General features: G+C 39.7%; 1 protein-coding gene across 2 annotated transcripts in view; it reads left to right on the forward strand.

Moving 5' to 3' along the window:
* Nucleotides 1–22,185, forward strand: part of LOC311524170 (solute carrier family 22 member 15-like) — a 57,572-nt gene that overhangs the window by 29,912 nt on the left and 5,475 nt on the right. For both annotated transcript variants that reach the window (XM_084635016.1, XM_084635015.1), the window contains exons 7-9: nt 1,426–1,566; nt 4,079–4,164; nt 10,044–10,152. In XM_084635016.1, the coding sequence (XP_084491142.1) occupies nt 1,426–1,566; nt 4,079–4,164; nt 10,044–10,152 (336 nt within the window). The remainder of the gene's footprint in view (nt 1–1,425; nt 1,567–4,078; nt 4,165–10,043; nt 10,153–22,185) is intronic.

Consider the following 22,185-nt stretch of genomic DNA (forward strand, 5'->3'; position numbering starts at 1 on the left):
TGACCCATCTTAAAGATAAGGTCAGGATGACAGCATAATGGATAGAGATGTTTTGATTGAAACAACATGTACAAGGTAATGAGGGTCACCTAAATACATCAGAGGATGACACCTAACCACATCAGAGGGGCAATACGTAACTTATTTGTATCGGTGTATAAAGAGGTATCTCAGAGGGAGTGTCTTTGGCTGGCCTAGGGGATAATGGGAAGTCCTGCTGTTAACTGAGCTAGTCCATTGCAACAGGCAATCCCGTGTTAGTGTACCTGTAACCATGGGCGGCATGTGAACTGCCAGCTGGGTGAGCCTAGCCTCCAGCCCCACCCCCTGCCGGAGCCCCGGAGCACCAGGAGGGCAGGCTGAGCTGCCTGAGCCGGGGCCACCGCACAGGGGGAACTGGGGGCAGAGCATGAGCAGGCCAATGCCTGGCTGTTTGGGGAGGCCCAGCCTCCTACAGCCTATGATATCTGCCACCATGCCCGTAACCATTGAGTCAGGACATTAGAACTGTGCTTCATTAACAATAAACCTGACCATCTTCCTTCACTATGAACGGGTCTATGCTTATTGAGCAGTTCAGTCAAGTCTGCTGTGCCAACTATCTGCGCAGAACTGGAATAGAGAGAACACACACACAGCCAAACACTGAACAACAGAAGTTACCAGAGAGACTTTACAAGCCAGCAGTTTATTCCAGTAGTTTACTTTTGTTACTGGTTTGGTATAATCGAATGAAAGAATGACCACCAGTTTGGAGAGAGTCTGCCCTATTTCTCAGCAGTTAGTCCTGAATCTGGCATTCTCAGCTGTGACCCACTGAGGCACAGTGACAGCATCAAAGAAAATACCTGATTTCAATATCAACTTCTAACTGGGACAACCTGCAACACCCTGAATTTGGCAAACTGCTTGTGTCAAAAGAGGTAATATATTTAATCCATGAGAGTGAATCTTTGCTCCTACCTGGACAATATACTTTATTATCCTTTTTATATTTGTTACATGAATTTTTCTCATGAGGCTGGACAGTCTGTTCTACTTTCATGGACCTGTCTGATGTATAGCAAACTTAGCTATATATTTAATAGAGTAGAAGTTAACATCTATTCAGTCTATTAAACAGTTTTTAAAAATACTTATGGAATGTCAAATCTCCCCAGGTTGGGGGGTGTTTGTGTGTGTGTGTGTGTATAAATATAATATTATATAATATTTATGGTGGTACTTTGGCAAGAAGATCGGGTTTCTTTGTGAATTTAAGTAGAAGCTGTGGTATCTTTTCTTTCTTTGAATGGGATCCATAATGCTGTGTGTGAAATAATTCTCTTTTTGTACTACTAGTACGTATTTAAAGAAATTTTAACTTAAGATCTTAGCTTTAAATGCTTATTACCAAAACTAATAAAACTTTATGGATGTTTTCAGGTATGTCTGCAGCCTTGTATACTATGGCCTAACATTCAATGCCGGTGAATTAGGAGGAAATCTATATCTAAATGTAGCTCTTTATGGCCTTATAGAAGTTCCTGCATTTCCTCTCTGCATGTTTTTTATTGAGAAATCCTGGTAAGAATAGTAACTTTATAGTTTTATGTCTGTATTGTAAGGCTAGAATCACATATATATATATATATATATATATATATATATATATATATATATATATATATATATATATATATATATATATATATATATATATATATAAATAGGGAAAAGCTTATTTTAGCTTTTTTTTTTTTCTAATGGTAAGATACTATGTACTTCTGAAACTGTTTTTCCCTGAAAAGTTCTCTGTAAGCTTGAAAGTTTGTCTCTTTCACCAGCAGAAGTTGGCCCAATAAAAGGTGTTACCTTGTCCTCTTTGTCTTTCTCTTGGGAGGCAGTTAACTGTAGGGCCTCCTGTACTTAAGGCAGGAATGTGTTTAGCATTTTCCACCCCTCTCTTTTTGGTGTCACCTAACTTTATCATATTAGGTTGAATTTTTCAATGTTTAGTGTCAGCCTAAGTAGGAACTTTTTTTATCTTTGGAAAAATCTGAGTAAAATAATTGTCAGTATGGATAGAATACTCTTTTTATATATCTTATTCTTGAGGAAATTCTGATCCAAAAATTAAAAATTCTGCCCACAATATTTTAAAATTCTGCAAACTTTGTCAATATATAAATATGGAGGCTCCAGCATGGCAGTGAGGAGCACAGGCCACTGGCTGCATAGAGGTGGGAGATCAGCTTGCAGCCCCCTTACTCCTGGGCAGGGACTCAGTGGTGAGGCTGTACCCAACCCTGACACAGTGCAAGGGTTAGGCCTGTCCCAGAAACACCCCAGGCCCTGCCATTCTGTGCTAGGCACAGCAGGTATGGGCAGGCAGGCTCAGCCCAGCAGAATCTAACTGTAGAGGGGCTTAGTATGGAGAGACAAATTTGTTGGGGACATTAATTCTGTACATGCGTAGTGGCGCAGAATTCCCACAGGATTAGAAAGTTTGCACCCAAATAACTAAACAAATTGAAATAGCAAGAACTTTGAACTTAGCTTGTTTTTATCAAGCATTAAAATATGAAGCCAGTTATGAAGAAAAAATGGTTCAGTATTTTTAAAGTCATAATCACTTAGTCCATAATTTTTCATATTTCTCTCTGTTTTTGGAGGCCCTCAGTTAGTTACAAAAAATTTTGTCAGTGCCAAAAGCTAAGCATTAGCTCTAGAAATCCAAAGCTATGTAAAACTGCAGTCCCACTGCCATTCAAGGAAGTTGGTGTGAAGTCCTGGCCCTATTTACGTCAGTGGCAAACTCCACTGACTTCATTGGGGCCAGGGTTTCACATATAAACTCACTGAGCTTGTAAGATTGCCAAGCTAAAATGATCAAGGACTTCAATTTAAACTGCATAACGTACATTCATGGGACATAAGCGGCTTAGTCCCTGTGCAATTTGTTTAAAATATATTCATCTGTATTTGAGAACTTTTTTTTAAATTCATTATTATGAGGGCATAGCGATGTATGTAGTTATAAAAGTTTAAAAGGTATTATCTGTAACAAGCCAGGTAGCCTGAAGTTTGGTATTAGCCTTAATCTACAACGTATTAAGAAATTCTTACATTTTGTTTCAAAAGGGTGAAAAGGATAATTTTAATGCAAATATTCTACATTGATTGTAAAGAATCCAGAATTCTGCTGTTGATAAGAGAAATTTATAGATATAGCTAATATATTTTACAGTGTAAACTGAGTAACAGGCACGTTCACTATTCTAGAAATATATTTAACTTTTCAGTTGAACTATCAGTGATTTTCTAATTTACTGACTGAGAATCAAATTTATTTGTAATCCTTTGTAAGTAAATATCAATTGTATATAATATAGTACTGCAAATATGACTGTTGGCTGGTGCTTCTCAGTCAGGTCCACTTCACTTTTATTCCAGAGTAAACAGGTGTGGAAATAGCCTTTGTGGAGTCGTATGTATTCTTGTTAAGATTTAAATATAAAATGAATTTTATACTTTTTACTTTATATTACAACAAAAACTATGTAAAAGAATATTAAGGTTTCATAATCAAGCACTCAGGGGTTAGAAAGGCCAGAATGAAGGTTGCCTATCCAGCCTTAATTCAGTCCCCTTGTGTGTATGCATTAGTATATAATCTCTTAATTACTCGAACATATATTATATTTTCCACAGGATCCCAGCCTCATTCTTTGTACAGAATGGATTGTGCTCACAGAATGAATCAAGGCTGTGTAGTGAATGAGGCTGCTGGTTGTAGGACACCCTCGCTCATTTGTTGCAGAAGTTGACAGTTTTCATGAACAATGAATTCACTAAAACTGTTTTAAAAAAAAGAAACATTTTGCTAGAAAGCAGTCTCTGAGAATACTAATGCGTCGTAATTAAAAAGTATGTAATTACATAACTGAAACTGCTGTCTGAAACATGGTACAATATGTCTGTAATTATTATTATTACAGCCCTGGGCTTTTCACGGACAAATACAAAAAGGCAAGTTTTCTGTCTTGATGAGATTAGATTTTAACCTTATCTAACCATGTACTCTTTTTCTTCTTAGGTCTGGAAGACGTAAAACTACAACTTTTTTCCTGATATTTGCAGGGTTTACATGTATATTTACCATGTTTTTACCAGAAAATTCTGGTGAGTATGTACTGTTGTCTAAGTAAACTTGAGCTAGTCTATCTACAGATAATTGTTTTACAATTAAACTCAACTAATCTGTTAGGAAATAGTAGGGACCTAGTAAAGACTGTATATTTTGGAGATGTTTTGGTTGCATTAGAACTGGACATGGTACAAACTATTGAATAAAGTTGTGACAAATTGTATTTGCACAATTACAGTAGTTTTTAAAAAATCCTACCAGATTCATTGTAGAATCTTGAGCTATCTACTCATGTACATTTTATCTTACTTAATGTTACAAAATAGTAGTGTTACTATTGAGATACAGTTCGGCAGAGGCTCTCAACCTTTCCAGGCAACTGTACCCCTTTCAGGAGTCTGATTTGTCTTGCGTACCCCCAAGTTACATCTCACTTAAAAAATACTTGCTTACAAAATCAGACATAAAAATATAGAAGTGTCACAGCAAGTTATTACTGAAAAATTGCTTAGTTTCTTATTTTACCATATTGTAAAATAAATCAATTGGAATATAAATATTATACTTACATTTCAGTGTATAGAATATAGAGCAATATAAACAAGTCATTGTCTGTATGAATTTTTAGTTTGTACTGAATGGAAAGAAATATAAGAATGGAAACTAGAAAGAGATTGTAGTTTTAAGTTCGGCGAACATATGAATATTAGTGCAACACGATTGTGTCCAGTTTGCATAACTGTATTTGGTACATCATTTGCCTAGGAGTTGACCTTGGTATTTGGGTATGTCAATTTGCCTGTCAGTTTGTTACCCAGTGTACTGAAAAAGATATTGGAGTGCGTGAAATCCCTCTTTAAGGCATCCTAGGGATTCCTGTAAGTCTAGCCCAAGGCCAGACCGGAGTACTACAAAGGGTAAATTCTCAAAGTGTAAGCCTGAGCTAGCCACAGCTTTTGAGCTCCAGGACTTGGTGCTAACGCCTCGCATGCTGGTGTAGATCCTTCCCCTGACTAAGACCAGATAGGCAGTTATCATCAAAGTGCTGAACTCAGTTGTAATTAAAACTAAGCCTGCTTCTTTTTCTCGCTATTGGCAATAGCCATGTTGTTGCTGCATATATCAAGATTGCCAATTTTTTCTTTTGGGACATTCTCCCTGGTTCCTACTGTTTAGGAGTAAGAATCATGGTGGATAGGATCTTTAGAGAAGAAAGAATTACTTATGTGTAAGTCTTGTTCTCTGGAGATAACATTATGAAGGGATTCTCATTCAGCAACCATAACTCCCCTCAGAGTTTGGGGGTTAGTCCCTTTTTAAGGTGCCTCAGTGTTTGCACTTAGTTTTTGTGTTTTGGGGGTGGGACTTATTTTGAGTCCTAATTAACCATTTTGAATTGGATGACCATCCTGGGAGTTTCACATCCTGTGAAACCAAAGGAACTGACTGGAATATTCCAAGGGAAGCATTTATATCCAGCATACACCAGCCAGTAGGGGACCTGACTCTCTCTCTGTCCTACTACTGCAAGCCTCAAGTGTCAAAATTCTTTAAGCGCTGAGGTAGTTCTTCCAGGCTTGTGGTAATGACCCAAGGCTTAGGAATAGAAATCCTTTTGGAATTATATCTTCAGAGAAACAGAAGTACAAGTAAGCATTTTTTCCCCTTTTTAATGTAAAACTTTTCTCAATGGGATAGCCTCATGAGATATACATCTCATTTGCATGAGTGCTTGAGGAGGATAAGATATACTATATTACCATAACACACTTCAATACAATGCTAATAGAATGCAAGATCACTCAGTCTGAAATATTAAACTGCATTGAGCATTTGCAGCCTCCATTTATATTATACTGGTGAGCAAGTGAAGGATTAAACATTTATTAAAACCATATAACATTGGTGTCAGTTTCAGTGCAACAGGTAGCTTATTCTGCTAATGTGGGGCTGCAGCCCCAATTATCAGCTTTCCATAGACACTGAATTCTAACCACTTTTTAAAATATACTGATTTAAGAAAAAGTTATATTTATGTTTGGCATGCAGGCGGAAATAACTAGTAACTTCTGCTATTTTATGTGATGGACTGACTTTCATAGAATCATAGAATATCAGGGTTGGAAGGGACCTCAGGAGGTCATCTAGTCCAAACCCCTGCTCAAAGCAGGACCAATCCCCAATTTTTGCCCCAGATCCCCAATGGCCCCCTCAAGGATTGGACTCACAACCCTGGGTTTAGCAGGCCAATGCTCAAACCTCTGAACTATCCCTTCCCCCCATTTCATTTCATTTCAGTCCCTTTCAATCCAAACTAATTTTTTACTTTTTCTGATGATTTTTTAAAAACAGCATGTAGGTCTGTTCATCCATGTGTCAAAGCAAGAGTAAAAAATATATATATATATATCTTTAAAGATAGTGCACCAGTACAGAGTAATGATTGCTAAAGCACTGCTGAATTTCATAAAATCTACTCCGTTTGGAGTTTTGATGTTGTGGGTGACTGATAAAGTTACCATGTGCGTGTCAGTTTCTAGCCTGGTCTGAGTAAAGTTGGTTCTTGGGCCCAGAATATTTGTAGTCAGTTAAACCATTCAGCTCCCAGCATCATACAGTCTGATTCAGTTCCCAGCATGAAGTGAGGATTGTTCCCTCTCTAATCTGGCCCTGTAGTTATTAGAACAAAGCAATTTTTATTAGCCTCAGTCTGCATTCCTTGAAGTATTTAACAAAAAAATCTTGATTTTTATTATAGTGGATTTAAAATTATAATTAGGTACTAAACACATGCACTGCATGTCCTCATCTATTAGAAACTTGATTTCTAGATAGCTCAGCTTGTTTATTAACCAAAATAGATCCAAATAATTTCACACATGGAATAAGACAAATTACAGCTTTTCAGCCATTAAAGATGATGTCTATTGGTCAATTTAAAAACTTATTTTTAAAATTAAAACACAATTAGAACTTTCTTATAGTTCCCCCTACACTCTTTCTTCCCATTCCTTTAGGATTAAGACATTCATTCATAGGAACTTTGAGTTGGAAGATGGGGCAAACTAAACTATAATTTTATTTGATTTCAAAAATAATTCTAAGAGTTAGGAGCAGCTTCCTCCATTTTCATCTCTTGTAATGGACTCTGGTGAACAAAGGTAGCAAGTTCCAACCAGAAGAAAATTATTTTACTCAGATTTGCGTGGTAGTATACAACATGAATGTTCTTTTAACTTGTACAGCTCTTCCACTGATGTCAATGGGCAATTGAAGTTGAAAGTTATTTTGTGTATCTGGGAGGGAAATTTTTTTAAAAAGCAATTCATATTGAATTAATCGTATCCTGGGACGTTTTTCCTAGTGTTTGACCGTGAGTGCCAGTCAGAGTTTTAATCTGTGTAATAGGGACATTGAGAGCTACACTATCCTGCATGGATAGTTCTTCTACAGTAAAATGTAAATATATATTTGGGTTCTTCAAGATGGAAAGTGCCACTGAATGAAACTTTGCCTACTGAAGTAGAAGAGCAAAACCTTAATGTGTATGATGACACTCCATGTGCAACATTTCTGATGCCATTATCATAAAAGCATAGTCATGGTGGCCATTCCCATTCCCGGTGCTCCAGCAGCTACTTAATATCAACTTCATTTATGAGCAATCTCTGGTCATCTCTGACCCACACAAAATGGCAAAGATCAACCAACTGGTGATTATACCATAAAAAATAAAAACTGAATGGCAAATATTTGAGCTTGATAAGAAACTTGGAACTTTCTTATTTTCTAACGTCATTTTCACAAAATTCTGCCCAAAATAGTAGCACAAAATTACCCATTTTCAGAAATATTTGAAGAACTTCCCTTTGGATATATTCCTCCAGACAGATTTAAATTCACAAGGCCGCCACTAGATGCTTCAGGTGAAGAAATAAAGGAAGAACTGAAAGGTTTCACGTTGACACTTGATGTGAGGTTGCTGGTTGAAAATTAGAATTGCCTCATTGATGGCTACCAACATCCATTCAGGAGAAAATGTGTTTAATACTGTTGATTCTACTTCTGGAAAAAAGGCCATGGAAAATTGTGTCAGAGTTGCTAACGATGCCATCCAGGAATGCAAAGGGAAATATGGCAAGTGAGTCTTTTGCCTCAGCAATAACACGATAACATCTCGGGTATAATAATCCTAAATGTCTAATGTATGGCTGTTCAGCACATCATTTAAGCCTCACTAAAAAAGCAGTAATAATTGAAGTTCTAAAATGCACTGCAGCTACCATCAGATTCATGATTTGTTGATTGAAAAAAAGAAAATTGATGCCCCAGTTTCTCAGTTACGCTCAGTGCACCAGTACAGAGTAACTATCAGGAAGACTGGGTTTCTGCGTTTGCATCCAGCTATTAGATGTATGTTGAAATTTGCATTGAGCGCATGGAGGATTTTTTAAAATAATCTTTGTATCCACTTTACATTACAAAGGTTTCTGCAAGAAGACATGAAACTTGGAAAAGCAATTGAAGGAAGTTTCAGAGTTCCAGTGTATATGCTGATGAGCCTAGTATTTCAGTTCAAGTAGAAATCTGGCTTGATCCAGTTAAAAAGAATTGGAATCATACAAGGACAAACTAAACAATTGAGAAACAATCTTTTCCAATAATTAGCCAACATGACTTGATCCAAATAAGTTGAACCCAGAACTGGAGGAAGAATTTGAAATACAGTTCTTGGAACATAATTCTGACTTTCTTCCTTTTTTTTCTAGCAAGTAAAATTGAAGATCCAGATTTCTACCCAAAACATCTTTTTACAAATGAGTTTGTGTCATAGTTTGTTTTATCAAAATGGTGGAAGTAAAATCATGTTAACAGGAGAGTTAAACTTAATTCTTTCAGATTTTAAAAGATCTGCACTCTTCTCCAGTCAATGTAGTATCAATTGAGTGTGTGTTTAGTGAAAGGCAAATAAGTTGGTAAAAGTGTCATTATCTAAAGAAAAATACAAGGGAGTAAGTAGTAGGCCTATCTAGTTAGTAGATTAGGGTATCAATTACAATATTCTTGTTTTTACTTACAGAATTTCAAGCTTTTCCTTTTAGAAAATTATGCCTTTTGATTGAATAGGCTTATGAATTCAGTCACATAATACATGATTTTGTACTTGTATTGTCATAATACATTCATGTTTTTATTTCATTTTTACCTTAAAAAGTCCCACCTTTTCTTGTGTGCATGTGTATGTGTTTGTCTCTCTCTGTCCCTCCCTCTCTCTCTCTCTCTGTCTGTGTGTGCATCTCTCTCTCTCTCTCTCTCTCTCGTCATTATTATTGCTAGTAACCTTGGGTTTCCCAAAAGCATTGGGGGAGACTTCTTGGTCAGAAATATACATCTTAGTCACATGACAGAATATATGTTTTCTCTGGAGGCAGGGATTTTAGTTGCCAGAAAGACATCTGTCAGTGGGATGAAGTCCTGTATATGTGGTGCAGTAGCATCATAAATTTGAGTATATCAGCTAGGGCATCAATTTATGATCCCACAGGGAATGCAAAGGTCAGACAATAAATGTATAAAAAATATTACTATGCGAAACCCATTTACAAGTGGTTTAAAATAATTTTTTAAAAAAGGTCTACACTTAATTAGTGGACTGTAGGGGAATTTTTTTTTTTTTTTTTTTGCAGGAAAGAGGTCTTTAATTCCTTCCTATCCCAGTTCAGGAGGATATTTGGTAAGTGATAGGATAGATAGCTTTTACGCTGGAAGAACAAACTTCAGTAGCAAAGAGTAAATGCTATACTTGTGTTTAAGTCTGTTGAAAAAGACCATGTTTTCAACTTAGTACAAAAAAAACCAGGAAAGTGTACATATTTCTTTATAGTCACATTTATTTATTTTCTCTCTTCCAAAGGTTTATTCTTCAGTCCAACTCTGTTAGCCTTGTGCGGAAAATTGACCGTCAGTGCTGCCTTCAATATAGTGTATATATATACTTCTGAACTCTACCCAACAGTAGTGAGGTAATTGAAAATTTAGATCTGAATAACTTTTGATGTAGGAAATGTAACTTCTGGCTAATGATTTGTTTAAATTTGTATTACTGAATTGTTAATCTTGGCTCAAATGAAAACATTTAGATTCATAGACTTTAAGGCCAGGTGGGACCATCATGCTCATCTAGTCCAGTGGTTCTCAAACTGTGGGTCTGGACCCCAAAGTGAGTAGAGACCCCATTTTAATGGGGTCACTAGAGCTGGCTTAGACTTGCTGGAGCCTGAGGCTGAAGCTGAACCCCACTGCCTGGGACTGAAGCCCTTGGGTTTCGGCTTTGCCCCCCACCCTGCCTGGGGCAATGGGGTTCAGGGTTTGGCTTTGGCTTCCACACTTGGGGTGGCAGGGCTCAGATAGGCTCAGGCTTCACTCCCTGTTCCTGGGGTCGTGTAGTAATTTGTGGTGTTAGAAGGGAGTCGCAGTGCAATGAAGTTTGAAAACCCCTGATCTAGTCTGACCTGCACATTGCAGGCCACAGAATCTTGCCCCACCCACTCCTGTAAAAGGCCCATAACCTCTGGCTGAGTTACTGACGTCCTCAAATCATGATTTAAAAACTTCAGGTTACAGAGAACCCACAATTTAGATGAGTTTAAACCTGCAAGTGATCCATGCCCCATGATGCAGCAGAAGGCAAAAAAAACCAGGGTGTCTGCCAGTCTAAGCTGGTGGTAAATTTTTTCCTGACCTCAAATATGGTGATCAGTTAGACCATGAGCATGTGGGCAAGATCTAGCAGCCAGGTAGCTGGGAAAGAATTCTCTGTAGTAACTCGGAACACTCTCCAACTAGTGTCCCATTACTGGCTGTTGGAGATATTTGCCAATAGTTGTCGCAGATCAACTACATGCCATTGTAGCAGTTTCATCGTACTATACCCTCCATAAACTTATCAAGCTCATCCTTGAAGCCAGTTAGATTTTTTTTTGCCCCCACTTCTCCGCTTGGAAGGCTCTTCTAGAATTTTACTCCTCTGATGGAAGTCTAATTTTAAGCCTAAACTAATTGATGGTCAGTTTATATCTATTTGTTCTTGTGTTAGCATTGGCGCTGAACTTAAATAACTCCTTCTCCTCCCTGGTATTTATCTGTCTGATGTATTTATAGAGAACAATCATATCTCCCCTCAGCCTTCTTTTAGTTAGGCTAAAGAGTCTGAAACAGTTGATATAGCATGTATGTAAATGTAAACAATTTTCACACAAAAGGAGTTACTAGTGGCTGGGTTATTTTAATTTCTGTTTGTTAATTTTTTAGTAAAATAACATGAGTTCACACTTATCAAGGCAACTGATAATAAAATTTATGACTTGAATATACTTTTTATGTCAGACACATGTTCTACACCAGGGGTAAAATAAAAATCCTTCCTTAAATATAATCCTAGGTATATTTTTCCTATTTCTATCAATAATTTTACTAGTAAAATTCTTATTCGTAAAAACAAATTTCTACTCCATGACTTCTCCCTTGTCTTGCTCTTATACAAAATACCATAATTGACATGATGGAAGAACATTTTAACTTAATTCTTCAGTGTGGCTCATGCAATAAAAAGCTGAGTTCTTATAACACTGCTGTATAATTAAAGTCCCCTATGTAGTAATTATGTGATGTCTTTTGAAAAACAGTTACTTGTTTATACCTTCATGTTATTTAATTAAATATTTTTAACAAATAATTTATATGGCGCCTTAGCAACCACACATTGTTTTACAGAAGTATAATATGCAAACAAATGAACTGAAAACCGCACCATATATTACATAGTTTTTTGTCAACCTATTGTGAATTATCACACCTGTTATCAAGAGTAAGTTAACAGCCAAGTTACAGAAGTGAAGTACACAATACCCTTCCTGTTCTCCCCCTTTTTCCCATGCCACCAAAATATTATCATTTATATGGGAGTAGTGCCCCAAAAATGCTGGTCAGAATTTGGGCTCTGTTGTGCTTGTCGCTTTGTAAACAAACATAAAGGAAGATATGAGTCCTTCTCCAGAAAGCTTACAGTCAGAAAGGACAATAAAACAATAAGTAAGGAGAAAAGAGGTGAGGGGCAACCACATATAAGCAAAGTCCTCAGGAATATGGTAGGCACACTGCTTGTTAGTTCCTTTTCTTTTTCCTTTATTAGAGGGTAGGGAGAAATAGCAGTAGGAGATGAGTAAATAGTAAGAAAGGAGTTAGGGATGCTGAGTGAAATGGGGAAGGAAGGAGCAGCAGACAAGGGGAGTGAGGCTGTTAGTGGAAGGAATGTGAAAGAGAGGGGTTGGAAGAGGTTGGACCAAACACCAGACAATAATGTTCAGAGTTCAAATAGTAAAAATCAGTTTGACTTCATTAGCTGTAGAGGTCAGGAGAACGTGGTAGTTAAAACCCCTTTGGCTGAGCCTCTGCCTGATCTGCTGTCATTGCTGTTCCAAGCTCTATTGCTATCGAATTCCCTACAGCTCATTGGAGCTGGCTGCACACCCAAGAGATGCTGTTCTGCTTTGAAATACATGAACCTACAGCTCTAGGGGACAGTCAATGGGAGCAAATTCCATAGGCTGAGGCCCTCCATTCAGGAAAACCCACTGATGCTCCTGGAGAGTTATAAGCTAGGAACTACAACAGAAGCATCCCAGCTAATAGTAAGTGTGTTAACATTGAGTTGAGGGTGGTCATAGGAGAGCCAGAACTTTTAAAAGTGGTCATCAACACCTTGAACTGCACTTAGCACTAAAGGTTCATAGTAATTCTCAGCTTATAAGATACCACAATTGAAGGAGATCTGCACACTCTGACTCTTCAGGATTTTGCAATTTCTGTCACAGACCATGGGAGAAGCTTTACATGAAACAAATCCCTGTGTTTGAAAACCTGGGCCAAGTTTTAGGTTTATAACTAACTTACCTAAAAACTAGTTAAATTTGGGTTTTGTTACAAAAATTTTGTGTATTTTTAATGTTTGCCTCCTCATCCTGTACTTATCATTCTCTGAGTCTGAATTGTGTGAGTTAAGCCTGGAGTGATAAGTTTTAATTTCTTGGCTTTCGTTTGTTTCACAGTGATCACATGGTTTAAAAATTTTATTTCCGAAGTCATATTGCTGCTATTGCCAGATATGCAACAGCTCATGTTTACTGAGAATTATACCAATACTCAATTGTAATTGAAATAAGTCCTTTGTGATGGGGGCTGGGGGGGCGAGGGGGGCAGTTAATCAGGTACAGCTCTGTCCCCCTGGAGAATCTGTACACTTATTTCTGGAACAGAAATAACCAAATATTATGTTTGGAGAGGTGGAGTGTAGCGGTGGGGAGAGGAAGAGTACCATTTTTCTAAACTATCTTCATTCTTGAAATTTGATTACATTTAATAAAACAGTATGCTATTGCATCACACGTCCCATACTAAAACTGTTTTCACTTACAGGTTAGTGATTATGTCACTAACATATGAATATGTTTATATATTCTTGATATTTTAATCAGTTTCAAATATTTTCATTATTTTATTCAAGAAAAATGTCACACTAGTACTTCAATTTTTGTGCCAGATGGTTATTTTGAAAACAAAACTTTAGCACCACCTCGTGGTATTATGAACTTTTGCAGACATCTTCAGTATTCCTTTCCCCATTTTATATTGAAGTGTAACTATGCTGTATGTTAAATTAAATATTTTGTTCAAAAGCAAAAATTTAAAATCTTAGAGGAAACCAGAGATGTCATAGTATAATCCATTTCTTCAATTTTATTACTTGTAAAATACATGCAGGTTTTAAGTTCAGTTAACACCTATTTAGTGCCAAAGACTCCCAGCATCCAGAAATTATAGAAAGAAAACAAAAGTACATTGTCTGCTGGTCCAGAGACTAATCCTATAACAGAAACAATGGCAAAAAATGACTAACTCTAGGAATATAGTTTACTAGAACCAACACAAAGCTACAGTACCCACTAAGAACACTTGTTTCTTCTTCAAATGATTGTTCATATCAATTCTACTATTGGGTGCACATGCACCCCAGGCATATGCAAGACGATTCTTTTGGCCAGGAGTGTCTGTTGCAGCCACACCCCAACCCTAGATTTTTTTCCACCTCTCCACTCCCAGGTCATAAAGTGTAGAGGCAGGCCCAATTGTCACTTAGATTCTTCTTATCACCTGTGAACCCTTGCAGTGTCCATGTGCTTCTCTGTGACTCTTTTATGGTTTGTGTTACTGTAACTTTTAGTTTGGTTCTTGGCTTTATAAAAAATTAAAATTTGTACTAGTTCATACTTATTTTTCATAGATAGGTATTAATAGGTTTGGTTATAAAAACATTTTGACAGAACATTTTCTGATGGAAAATACAGCTTGGTCAAAATTGAAACTCTGTGAAATTGTATTTTCACAGAAATTTTAAGTAAAACCAAAAAAATCAGTTTTTGTTTAGAAATTACTTTGTTTTTCTTTTTTGTATTATAAATTAGAAGATAATATATAATAATAAAAAGTCAAAGCCAAAACAAATCAGTTCTGCTGAAACAAAATGTTTCAGTCCAAAACAATTTTTTCTGGAATTTTTCTTCAGAGAATTTTGAATAATTTGGGTTTTGTTCAGATTTGAAATTAAGCCATATTTCAAAATCTCAAAGTAGTTCATGAAACAGAAGTTCTTTGAGTGATTGCACTGAGGCATTCCACTCTTGGTGTCTGTGCGCTCCGCTTACACTTGTTGGAAATTTTTCCCTTAGTGAAACCTGTTGGGGTGGCTCAAGCTCAAGCTGTCATGCCCCTCTGGGCACCAATATAAAGGGTCCAGCTGACTTCAAGCCTTGAGTTTCTTCTTACCACCCGGCCTTGCCTTTGCAAGGATTCTCAGTAGGCTCTTTCTAGATTTTATTGTAAATGGTTTTATAGTATTATTCAAGTTATTATTTAGTTATTAGTGTAGTTAGATTAAGTGTTACCACACCTGATGATTTCATCCAATACCTGGTACAGAGGGATGCCTCAGTCACTGAACTTCAAGCCCCTGTGTTTCCTGCAGTAAGCTGCTGCCTGTGAGCATCCAACACCTAGGCTGCTTGAAGTGTTTGGAAGAAGTTTGTGTTTGGCATCACTGCCAGATCTGCAGAAATTTTAAGCCACACACAAACAAGGGCCATGAAGAGAGACTAACGTTTTTACTTATGGAGGCAGGCTTGAGACCTCCGTCAGAGTCAGGTCATGGACTCTGCACTGAGTGCTTTGGCTTCAGTGAGGAATACATCTCCTGCTTGCCTGATTCCTGACACTGCTCACCCTCTCCATTGCCTAAGAAGAGGCATAAAGCCTCCAAGTAGACTGCTGAGAATAGATCTCTGGGACTGAAATCTGCTAGAAGTGCAGTTAAGAGTAAAATGCTGCCAAAGTCCAAGCACATCTCTTCTCTGGCAATGCAGAAACAGGGACTGTTGACTCCAGGACTGAGGCAGGTACTGTTGAGTCTGGAGCCTGAGGGAGCACCTTCCACATCTGTAGCACCACACTGTACTGACACCATCTTGGTACTGATTATGCTGGAGACATTTGTGGCTGCCAGAGATCTCTTGAGCTTTTCAATACTGATATTGCCAACAGTACAGGGGTCTGTGCTCTCGGTAGCGACAGACCTGGGAGCTGCAACAATATCACTGCAGGACTCTGTGCCAGGTCAGCCCTGATTGCCTCGTATGGCTCATCCTTCAGTACTGTCAAAGGGGAAGCCTGCAACACTTACTACATTGCTTCCTTTTCCAACTTGGCATCAGTCACTGGCACCATCAGTCAACCGAAGGAGAGTTATCCTGCTCTGATTCAGAGGTTGAATCCTACATTTCCCAACCTCACAGCTGCTCTCACTACTCCCCGCTGAGGCACTACTTACCCTGCCATGGATCCTTCAGACGGAGCACCATCGAGTGGGTGGCCAGGAGGTCATTGGGGTCCTAAACCTGTCCAGTGGCCTTTTTGGAATCTGTGGCATCCCCCTTCCCGGTTTCCAGACCATATTCGAGGCATTCCTTTTCAGTGGCCTCGGAGAGGCATACAGCACCTATTCAACAGAGAACACCAGTTCCTGAGCCTGGCAACAAGCCCAGTACTAGGCACCAAGAGCTGGCTCAGGTGGACCCCGCTGGACAAGTGATTGAGGAAGAGCAGTCCCAACCTGCACCGGGCTCCTCTTAATCCTCTCCCAATGAGGTAGTCTCCTCAGGAGGCATTTCACATCCCCCAGATGACTATATGGCACACCAAGAGTTGTTAAAGAGGGTGACGTTGAACCTGGGCATCCAGGTGGAGTAAGTGAAAGAATTCTTACACCCCCACAACATATTTTGGCAACAGAAGGTCCTTCCAGAGTGGCCTTGCCTCTCAACGGGGAATTATGGACCCCATTAAGGCGCTCTGGCAGATCTTCGTCTCTTTCCCCCACCTCAAAAGGACCACGTGCAAATGCTATGTGCCAGCACAGGGATTTGAGTTTCTCCTTTTCACATCTCCCCCACCCCCAGGCTCGCTGGTGGTATCCATGACCAATGAGAGGGAATGATGGGCATCCAAGCGTGACCCCCAAATCAAGATGCAAAAAATTAGATCTCTTTAGTAAAAAAATTTATTCTACTGGGGCGGGTTGCAATTTAGAATTGCCAACCAGCATGTTCTCTTGGGCTGATATGATTTTAATGTCTGTGATTCTATGCCCAAGTTTAGAGACCTGCTCCCAGAAGAAGCTGGCAGGAGTTCTTCTCATTAGTGGATGAGGGGAAATCTGTGTTGAAGAGCTTCATTGCAAGGTGCTCTGCATGCAGTGGACTTGATGACCAGGTCCCTGGTTTCTTCAGTGGCCATGTGCAGGAGTGCCTGGTTGCAGGTCCAACAAACTTTGCAGTACCAGCCCTTTGAAGGGTCCTTGCTCTTTTCAGAGCAAGCAGTCTCTAAGCTCAGTGGCTTGAAGGATTTGAGGGCAACCTTAAAGTCCCTGTGATTGTATACTCCAGCACCTTCCAGGAAGCACTTCTACCTGCAGCAGACCATAGACAGTGGGTATAATAGGCCAGTGCAGGCTAAGCCTTCCCTGGCACAGCTGTGGCTGCTGGACGCCAGTTGCGGAATTTGTGAGAAAGTTTTTGCTTGTTATTATGCGACATGCATGTTCTGGGGCAGCTGAGGAGGCTGCATGTGCTACTTAGCTTCCTGGGTTCATCAGTAATCTTCCTGAACTCCAGGAGATTACTGATGAACCCAGGAAGCTACATAACACATACTGTCTCCTCAGCTGCCCTGGAAGCTGTATGGCACATATAAAAAGCTCAGGTTCCTCAGAAGAGACATAAGTTTTTCCCACTACGTGGCTTGGGGTCTCAGGAGAGGAGGTGTGGTGTGGCTGGCAGGGCTCCAGCTGGCCCGGGGCTCCAGCTGGCCCAGGGCTCCTCCAGCCATAGGAAGGCAGAGGGGGTGCTTGGAGCTCCAGCCACAGGGGCACACCTTGGGGCTTCTTTGGGATGGGGGTGTTTGGGACTTTAGCCACTGTGGGGGAGCCTCAGATAGAGGTGGTGGGGCTGGGAGGGCTAGCCTCCCTGCCCATGCTGCAGACCCACCATTATTCTGGACCTGCTCCTCAGCCAGACCTGCAGAGAAAGAAGAGTAGGCGTTATAGGCCTAGACAATCTCCTCCTTCTGTCTCTGTATCAGTGCCTTCCCCTATCCAGACATGGGGACTGGTATTCTTCCCTTGACTTAAGAGACACTTACTTTCATGTGGCAATATTTTAAGGGTACAGAAGTTTCTCAGGTTCACAGTGAAGCACTCACATTACCAATCCACTGTGCTCCTTTTAGCCTGTCGGCAGCTCCTCAAGTTTTCACAAAACATATGTCTTTGGTAGCCGCATTCCTGAGGAGACTAGGGCACGTCTACACTAGAAACGTAGGTCGTCTTACAACCACTGCAGTAATTACTGCTGTGAGCTCCATGCCTGGAGTCTGGGTGGCTCCTGGACTCCAGTGTAGCCGCCAGGCTCTGAGCGGGGATCTGGGAGCATGTGGGCTGTCGCCCAGCTGTGGCAGAGAGCTGGGAGCTGAGAGCCTGGCCCGGGGTGCGGGGGAGGTAGCTATCTGAGGTGATGCAAAGATCCTCCTGGCTCCAGTCATGAGGAATACCTAGCGAGGTCCAAACCACCATAGCAGGTCTTCTGTTTGAGGGCCACAATCTCTTCAAGTCAAAAACTGATAAAGCCATTCATTAAAGGACTTTAGAGCTACTTTTGCATTCTCACTGGGCTTGTATACTCTATCCAAGGAGTAAGCAAGCCAGACCTAAAACTTCCTTCAGATAGTATGGTGGACAGTGACCTCATTTTAATTCACAGAAGGCATCAGAGCCACTGAGGAATAAAGAGGTTGCAACATACTTTTCTCAGTTACAACCCACTTGACATCGTCCTCTGAACGGCAGTTTCTACACCACTGTTGAAAGCCTAGCAGAACTTTTTGAAGTTCACTGCCTTGCTACACCCTAACACGGCTGTTACTCTGAAACCTTATCACTTTCTGCAGCTGCCTTTTTTTTGGACACCTGGACTGGGAATACCATGAGATTTGTTAGCAATCTGTACAGTACATGTTCTAATATCTCTCTACCACCATGCCCACCCACCTTCCCCGTCCCTCGTCAGGAGCCTCTGTCATGAGATTCTGATTTTTATCCCCCATTATTTTCTCATTCAAAACAAGAAAGAGGGATGAAGTCCTACCCCTGTACCTTCGATGTCTCAACATCCAGCTCACAGAATATACCTCAGATTCTTGGTTTGAATGTTTCACTTCTAGTGCAGGGTCCTGTCCTCTAGTCTTTCTGTAGCACTGAGGGTGTTCACCAAGTGCTTGCTAGAGATAACCACACGTTTAGAGACAAGTGATCCACGTCTGCCCATAGTCTGTTCATGAGTTGATCTGAGGAAGATGACCACAGCAGGTTATTGTAAGAGGTCAGCCTTCCTCACCAGCCTCTTAGTGCAGCCCCAGTCACCTTCTCTGCTCTGCCTGACATAGTCTTGCAGAATAGTAGTGGTCATTCTCCATCCAAACCCATCATAGTTATGTCTGACGGCCTAGATGTGACTGGCTGATATCCACTGAAACAACTTATTGAGCTGAAGTAAAGAACATTCTGCTCCCAAGCAGGAAAGTCTCATCTAGACTGATTTAGAAAGCTGAAGTGGAAAAGGTTTTTCTATTTGGGCATCTCAGCACCAGCTGGCTCCTTTCTCAACACTGTTTTTGGACTATTTACTAGCTCTGAAACAATCTTTGCATTAATTCCACAACAATCCATCTAATAGCAATATCTGCATATCACCCTCCTCTCCAGGGCTGTCATCACTGTATTTTCTCACCCTCCGATGGCTAGATTCCTAAAAGGCTTTTATTGATGGTTTTCCTGTAGTTCAGTAGTCTGCTCCCTTTTGGGACCTCAGTATAGCATTAATGAGGTTGATGCGTCCTCTACTTTGAGCCCTTAGCAACCTGTTCACTATATCACCTGTCAGTGACGACTTTTTTGGAGCCATTACTTCAGTTTGAAGGGTTTGGGAGATTCAGGCCCTTATGTCAGGTCCCCACTATACGTGATGTTGTCAGTAGCTACCGGTGCGGTGCTCTGCTCTTGTTCGATGATGATAACAGTCAGCTGCGTGCGTGTTCCTTCTGTGTGCTGCCCCAGCTCTGTGAAGATAGTTAACACAGCAGACCCCTAGAGAACCCCCAATGACCACAGACTCCAGTAAGGTACGAAGGAACATCGGCCAGTTTTATTGTCAAACGAGGCACAGTAATAGTTCCCTATAGACTCTACAGGGCATACTATGAATTTGTGCTCCCTGGCAATGGACTCAGCTCAGTCAGTGGCGGGAATTTCCACTGCCCCCTACGCCAGACAAAAGACACCGCCACCCCAGGGATGTATTCTTATACACAGATACAAACAAGTTACATAACACTCCTGACGTAGTGAGGTGCAACCCCTTTACGTAACAATGCACCATGCTTCTACGCAGTAAGGTGCCGCCTCTTACCTTATACATGTTGATTCGAACAAAACAACTCTGTCCATCATACTAGCCTTTTGCCCCTGTCCTTGCTATCTATGTGGACGGTATAAGAATGTTCTTGTTCCATTTGTGTATGGCTCTGGTATCTAATGCATTTTAGATATATGTTTATGCAACAGCATATCTTTATGCAACATCAGCCCTTTCCTTGCCAGCTTCTGTGAGCAGGGCCTGCCTCTGGCCCACAGCTTAACTTTGCTTCAGCAAAGTCTTGATCATTACTTTAGCTCAGGCCGTAGGTCTCATACCGTGCCTCTGATACCAAAAGGTTTATGTTTCAGGGCCTCATCTTACTACACATGATTTTCTAAGGACAGGATTGCTCTCAGGCCTCTTGCCCAAAGTTGTTTAAAGTTCATATGAATCAGTTTATTCATCTCCCAATTTTCTTCCCAAAGCCTCACTCAACCCTGGGGAAACTAAGCTATGTACACTAGTTGTAGTAAGGGCATTGGTACTACCTTAACAGGACAAAATCATTCAGGAACACCGTTAGACTGTTGTGGTCTTTGCTGATAAGAGATCATTTTTCTTTGTTCTTTTAATCTTCTTAAACATATCAGTCAGTGATTCTTCAGAGCCTAATAAAATATAGGGTATACAGTTTTTCAGAAAATGAATACTCTGTTTATTGAGAATATGTTTTAGCACCTTACCCTTTAAGAGTACATACTGTGAACAGAATGTTTGTAGCAAGATCTTCAGCCTCATCAATAGTAATGTAGTGTATACTCTCAGATGCGTGGAACAAATCATTAGAATTCATTAAGATAAAACCATGGAGAAAGTATTTATATGTGAACCTCCCAGAATATTAAACACCAATTTATCTGAATATTTAGGCAGTGAAGCAATCTCTGTTAATTCCAGTTAATCTATTGGTTGCAGTGTTGTTGTAGCTATTTTGGTCCCAGGATATTAGAGAGACAAGGTGGGGAAGGTAATATCTTTTATTGGACCAACATCTGTTGGTAACAAGACAAGCTTTCAAGCTTACACAGAGCTTTATCCAGACCTGAAGAAAAGCTCTGTTGAAGCTTAAAAGCTTTTCTATTTCACCAATAGAAGTTGGACCAATAAACGTTAATGTATTAACATTTTTTTTAAACTCCTTTGGATGGATTGTCATTCACCCTGATGCAACCACATAGACAACTGTATATTATCGATACTTATTTCTTGTTTGTATATGAAACTCAAGCATTTGCAAATAATCAATTTTAAGAATGTGGGGAACAGATTTCCTTTTTACTTGATGAATTTTTGTATCCACTGAACTGAAATGTTAAATGTTCTTCTGGTTTTCAGTTACCTGCCACTAAATTCTACGTATATGATTGATAAATTGGATATAATAAGCTTACCACCACTTTTGACTGTGAGAAGCTTTATATGGTGCTTCCACAATCCTGATGTATAAACGATATAGTAGAACTAAACCAATAAACTTGACAGGTGAATTTTAGATGACCTCTAATTAGAACAACATTTAGGGCCTGATTCTGATTTCACACTGGTTTTACACCAGTGTAATTCTGTTGACTACAGTGTAATTACTCTGGAATTACACTGATCTCAGAATCAGGCCTTTAGACTGTCTGAGATGGCACCTGAAGACTTGCTTTCACAATGGTCTGAAAGGTGTCATAAAATTTTTATGTAAACAATGGAGGAGAAGGATGGTAGATATGTTTGTTCTTCAAAACACACTTGCCTTTTTTATCCATGGTTTGCTTTGGCATAGGCTTTCTATACTTTATTAACCATAATCCTTCATTTCAGTTTTGATAGTTCCTGCAGTAGATACATTATTGAGGTAATGGAGGTTCTAGTCAGCCAGAACAAAATGTACCATGTTAGAAAATATTCCCTAAATTATTCTGGAATGCTAAT

The sequence above is a fragment of the Lepidochelys olivacea genome (assembly GCF_965140295.1).
Source record: "Lepidochelys olivacea isolate rLepOli2 genome assembly, chromosome: 7".
Lineage (NCBI taxonomy): Eukaryota > Metazoa > Chordata > Testudines > Cheloniidae > Lepidochelys > Lepidochelys olivacea.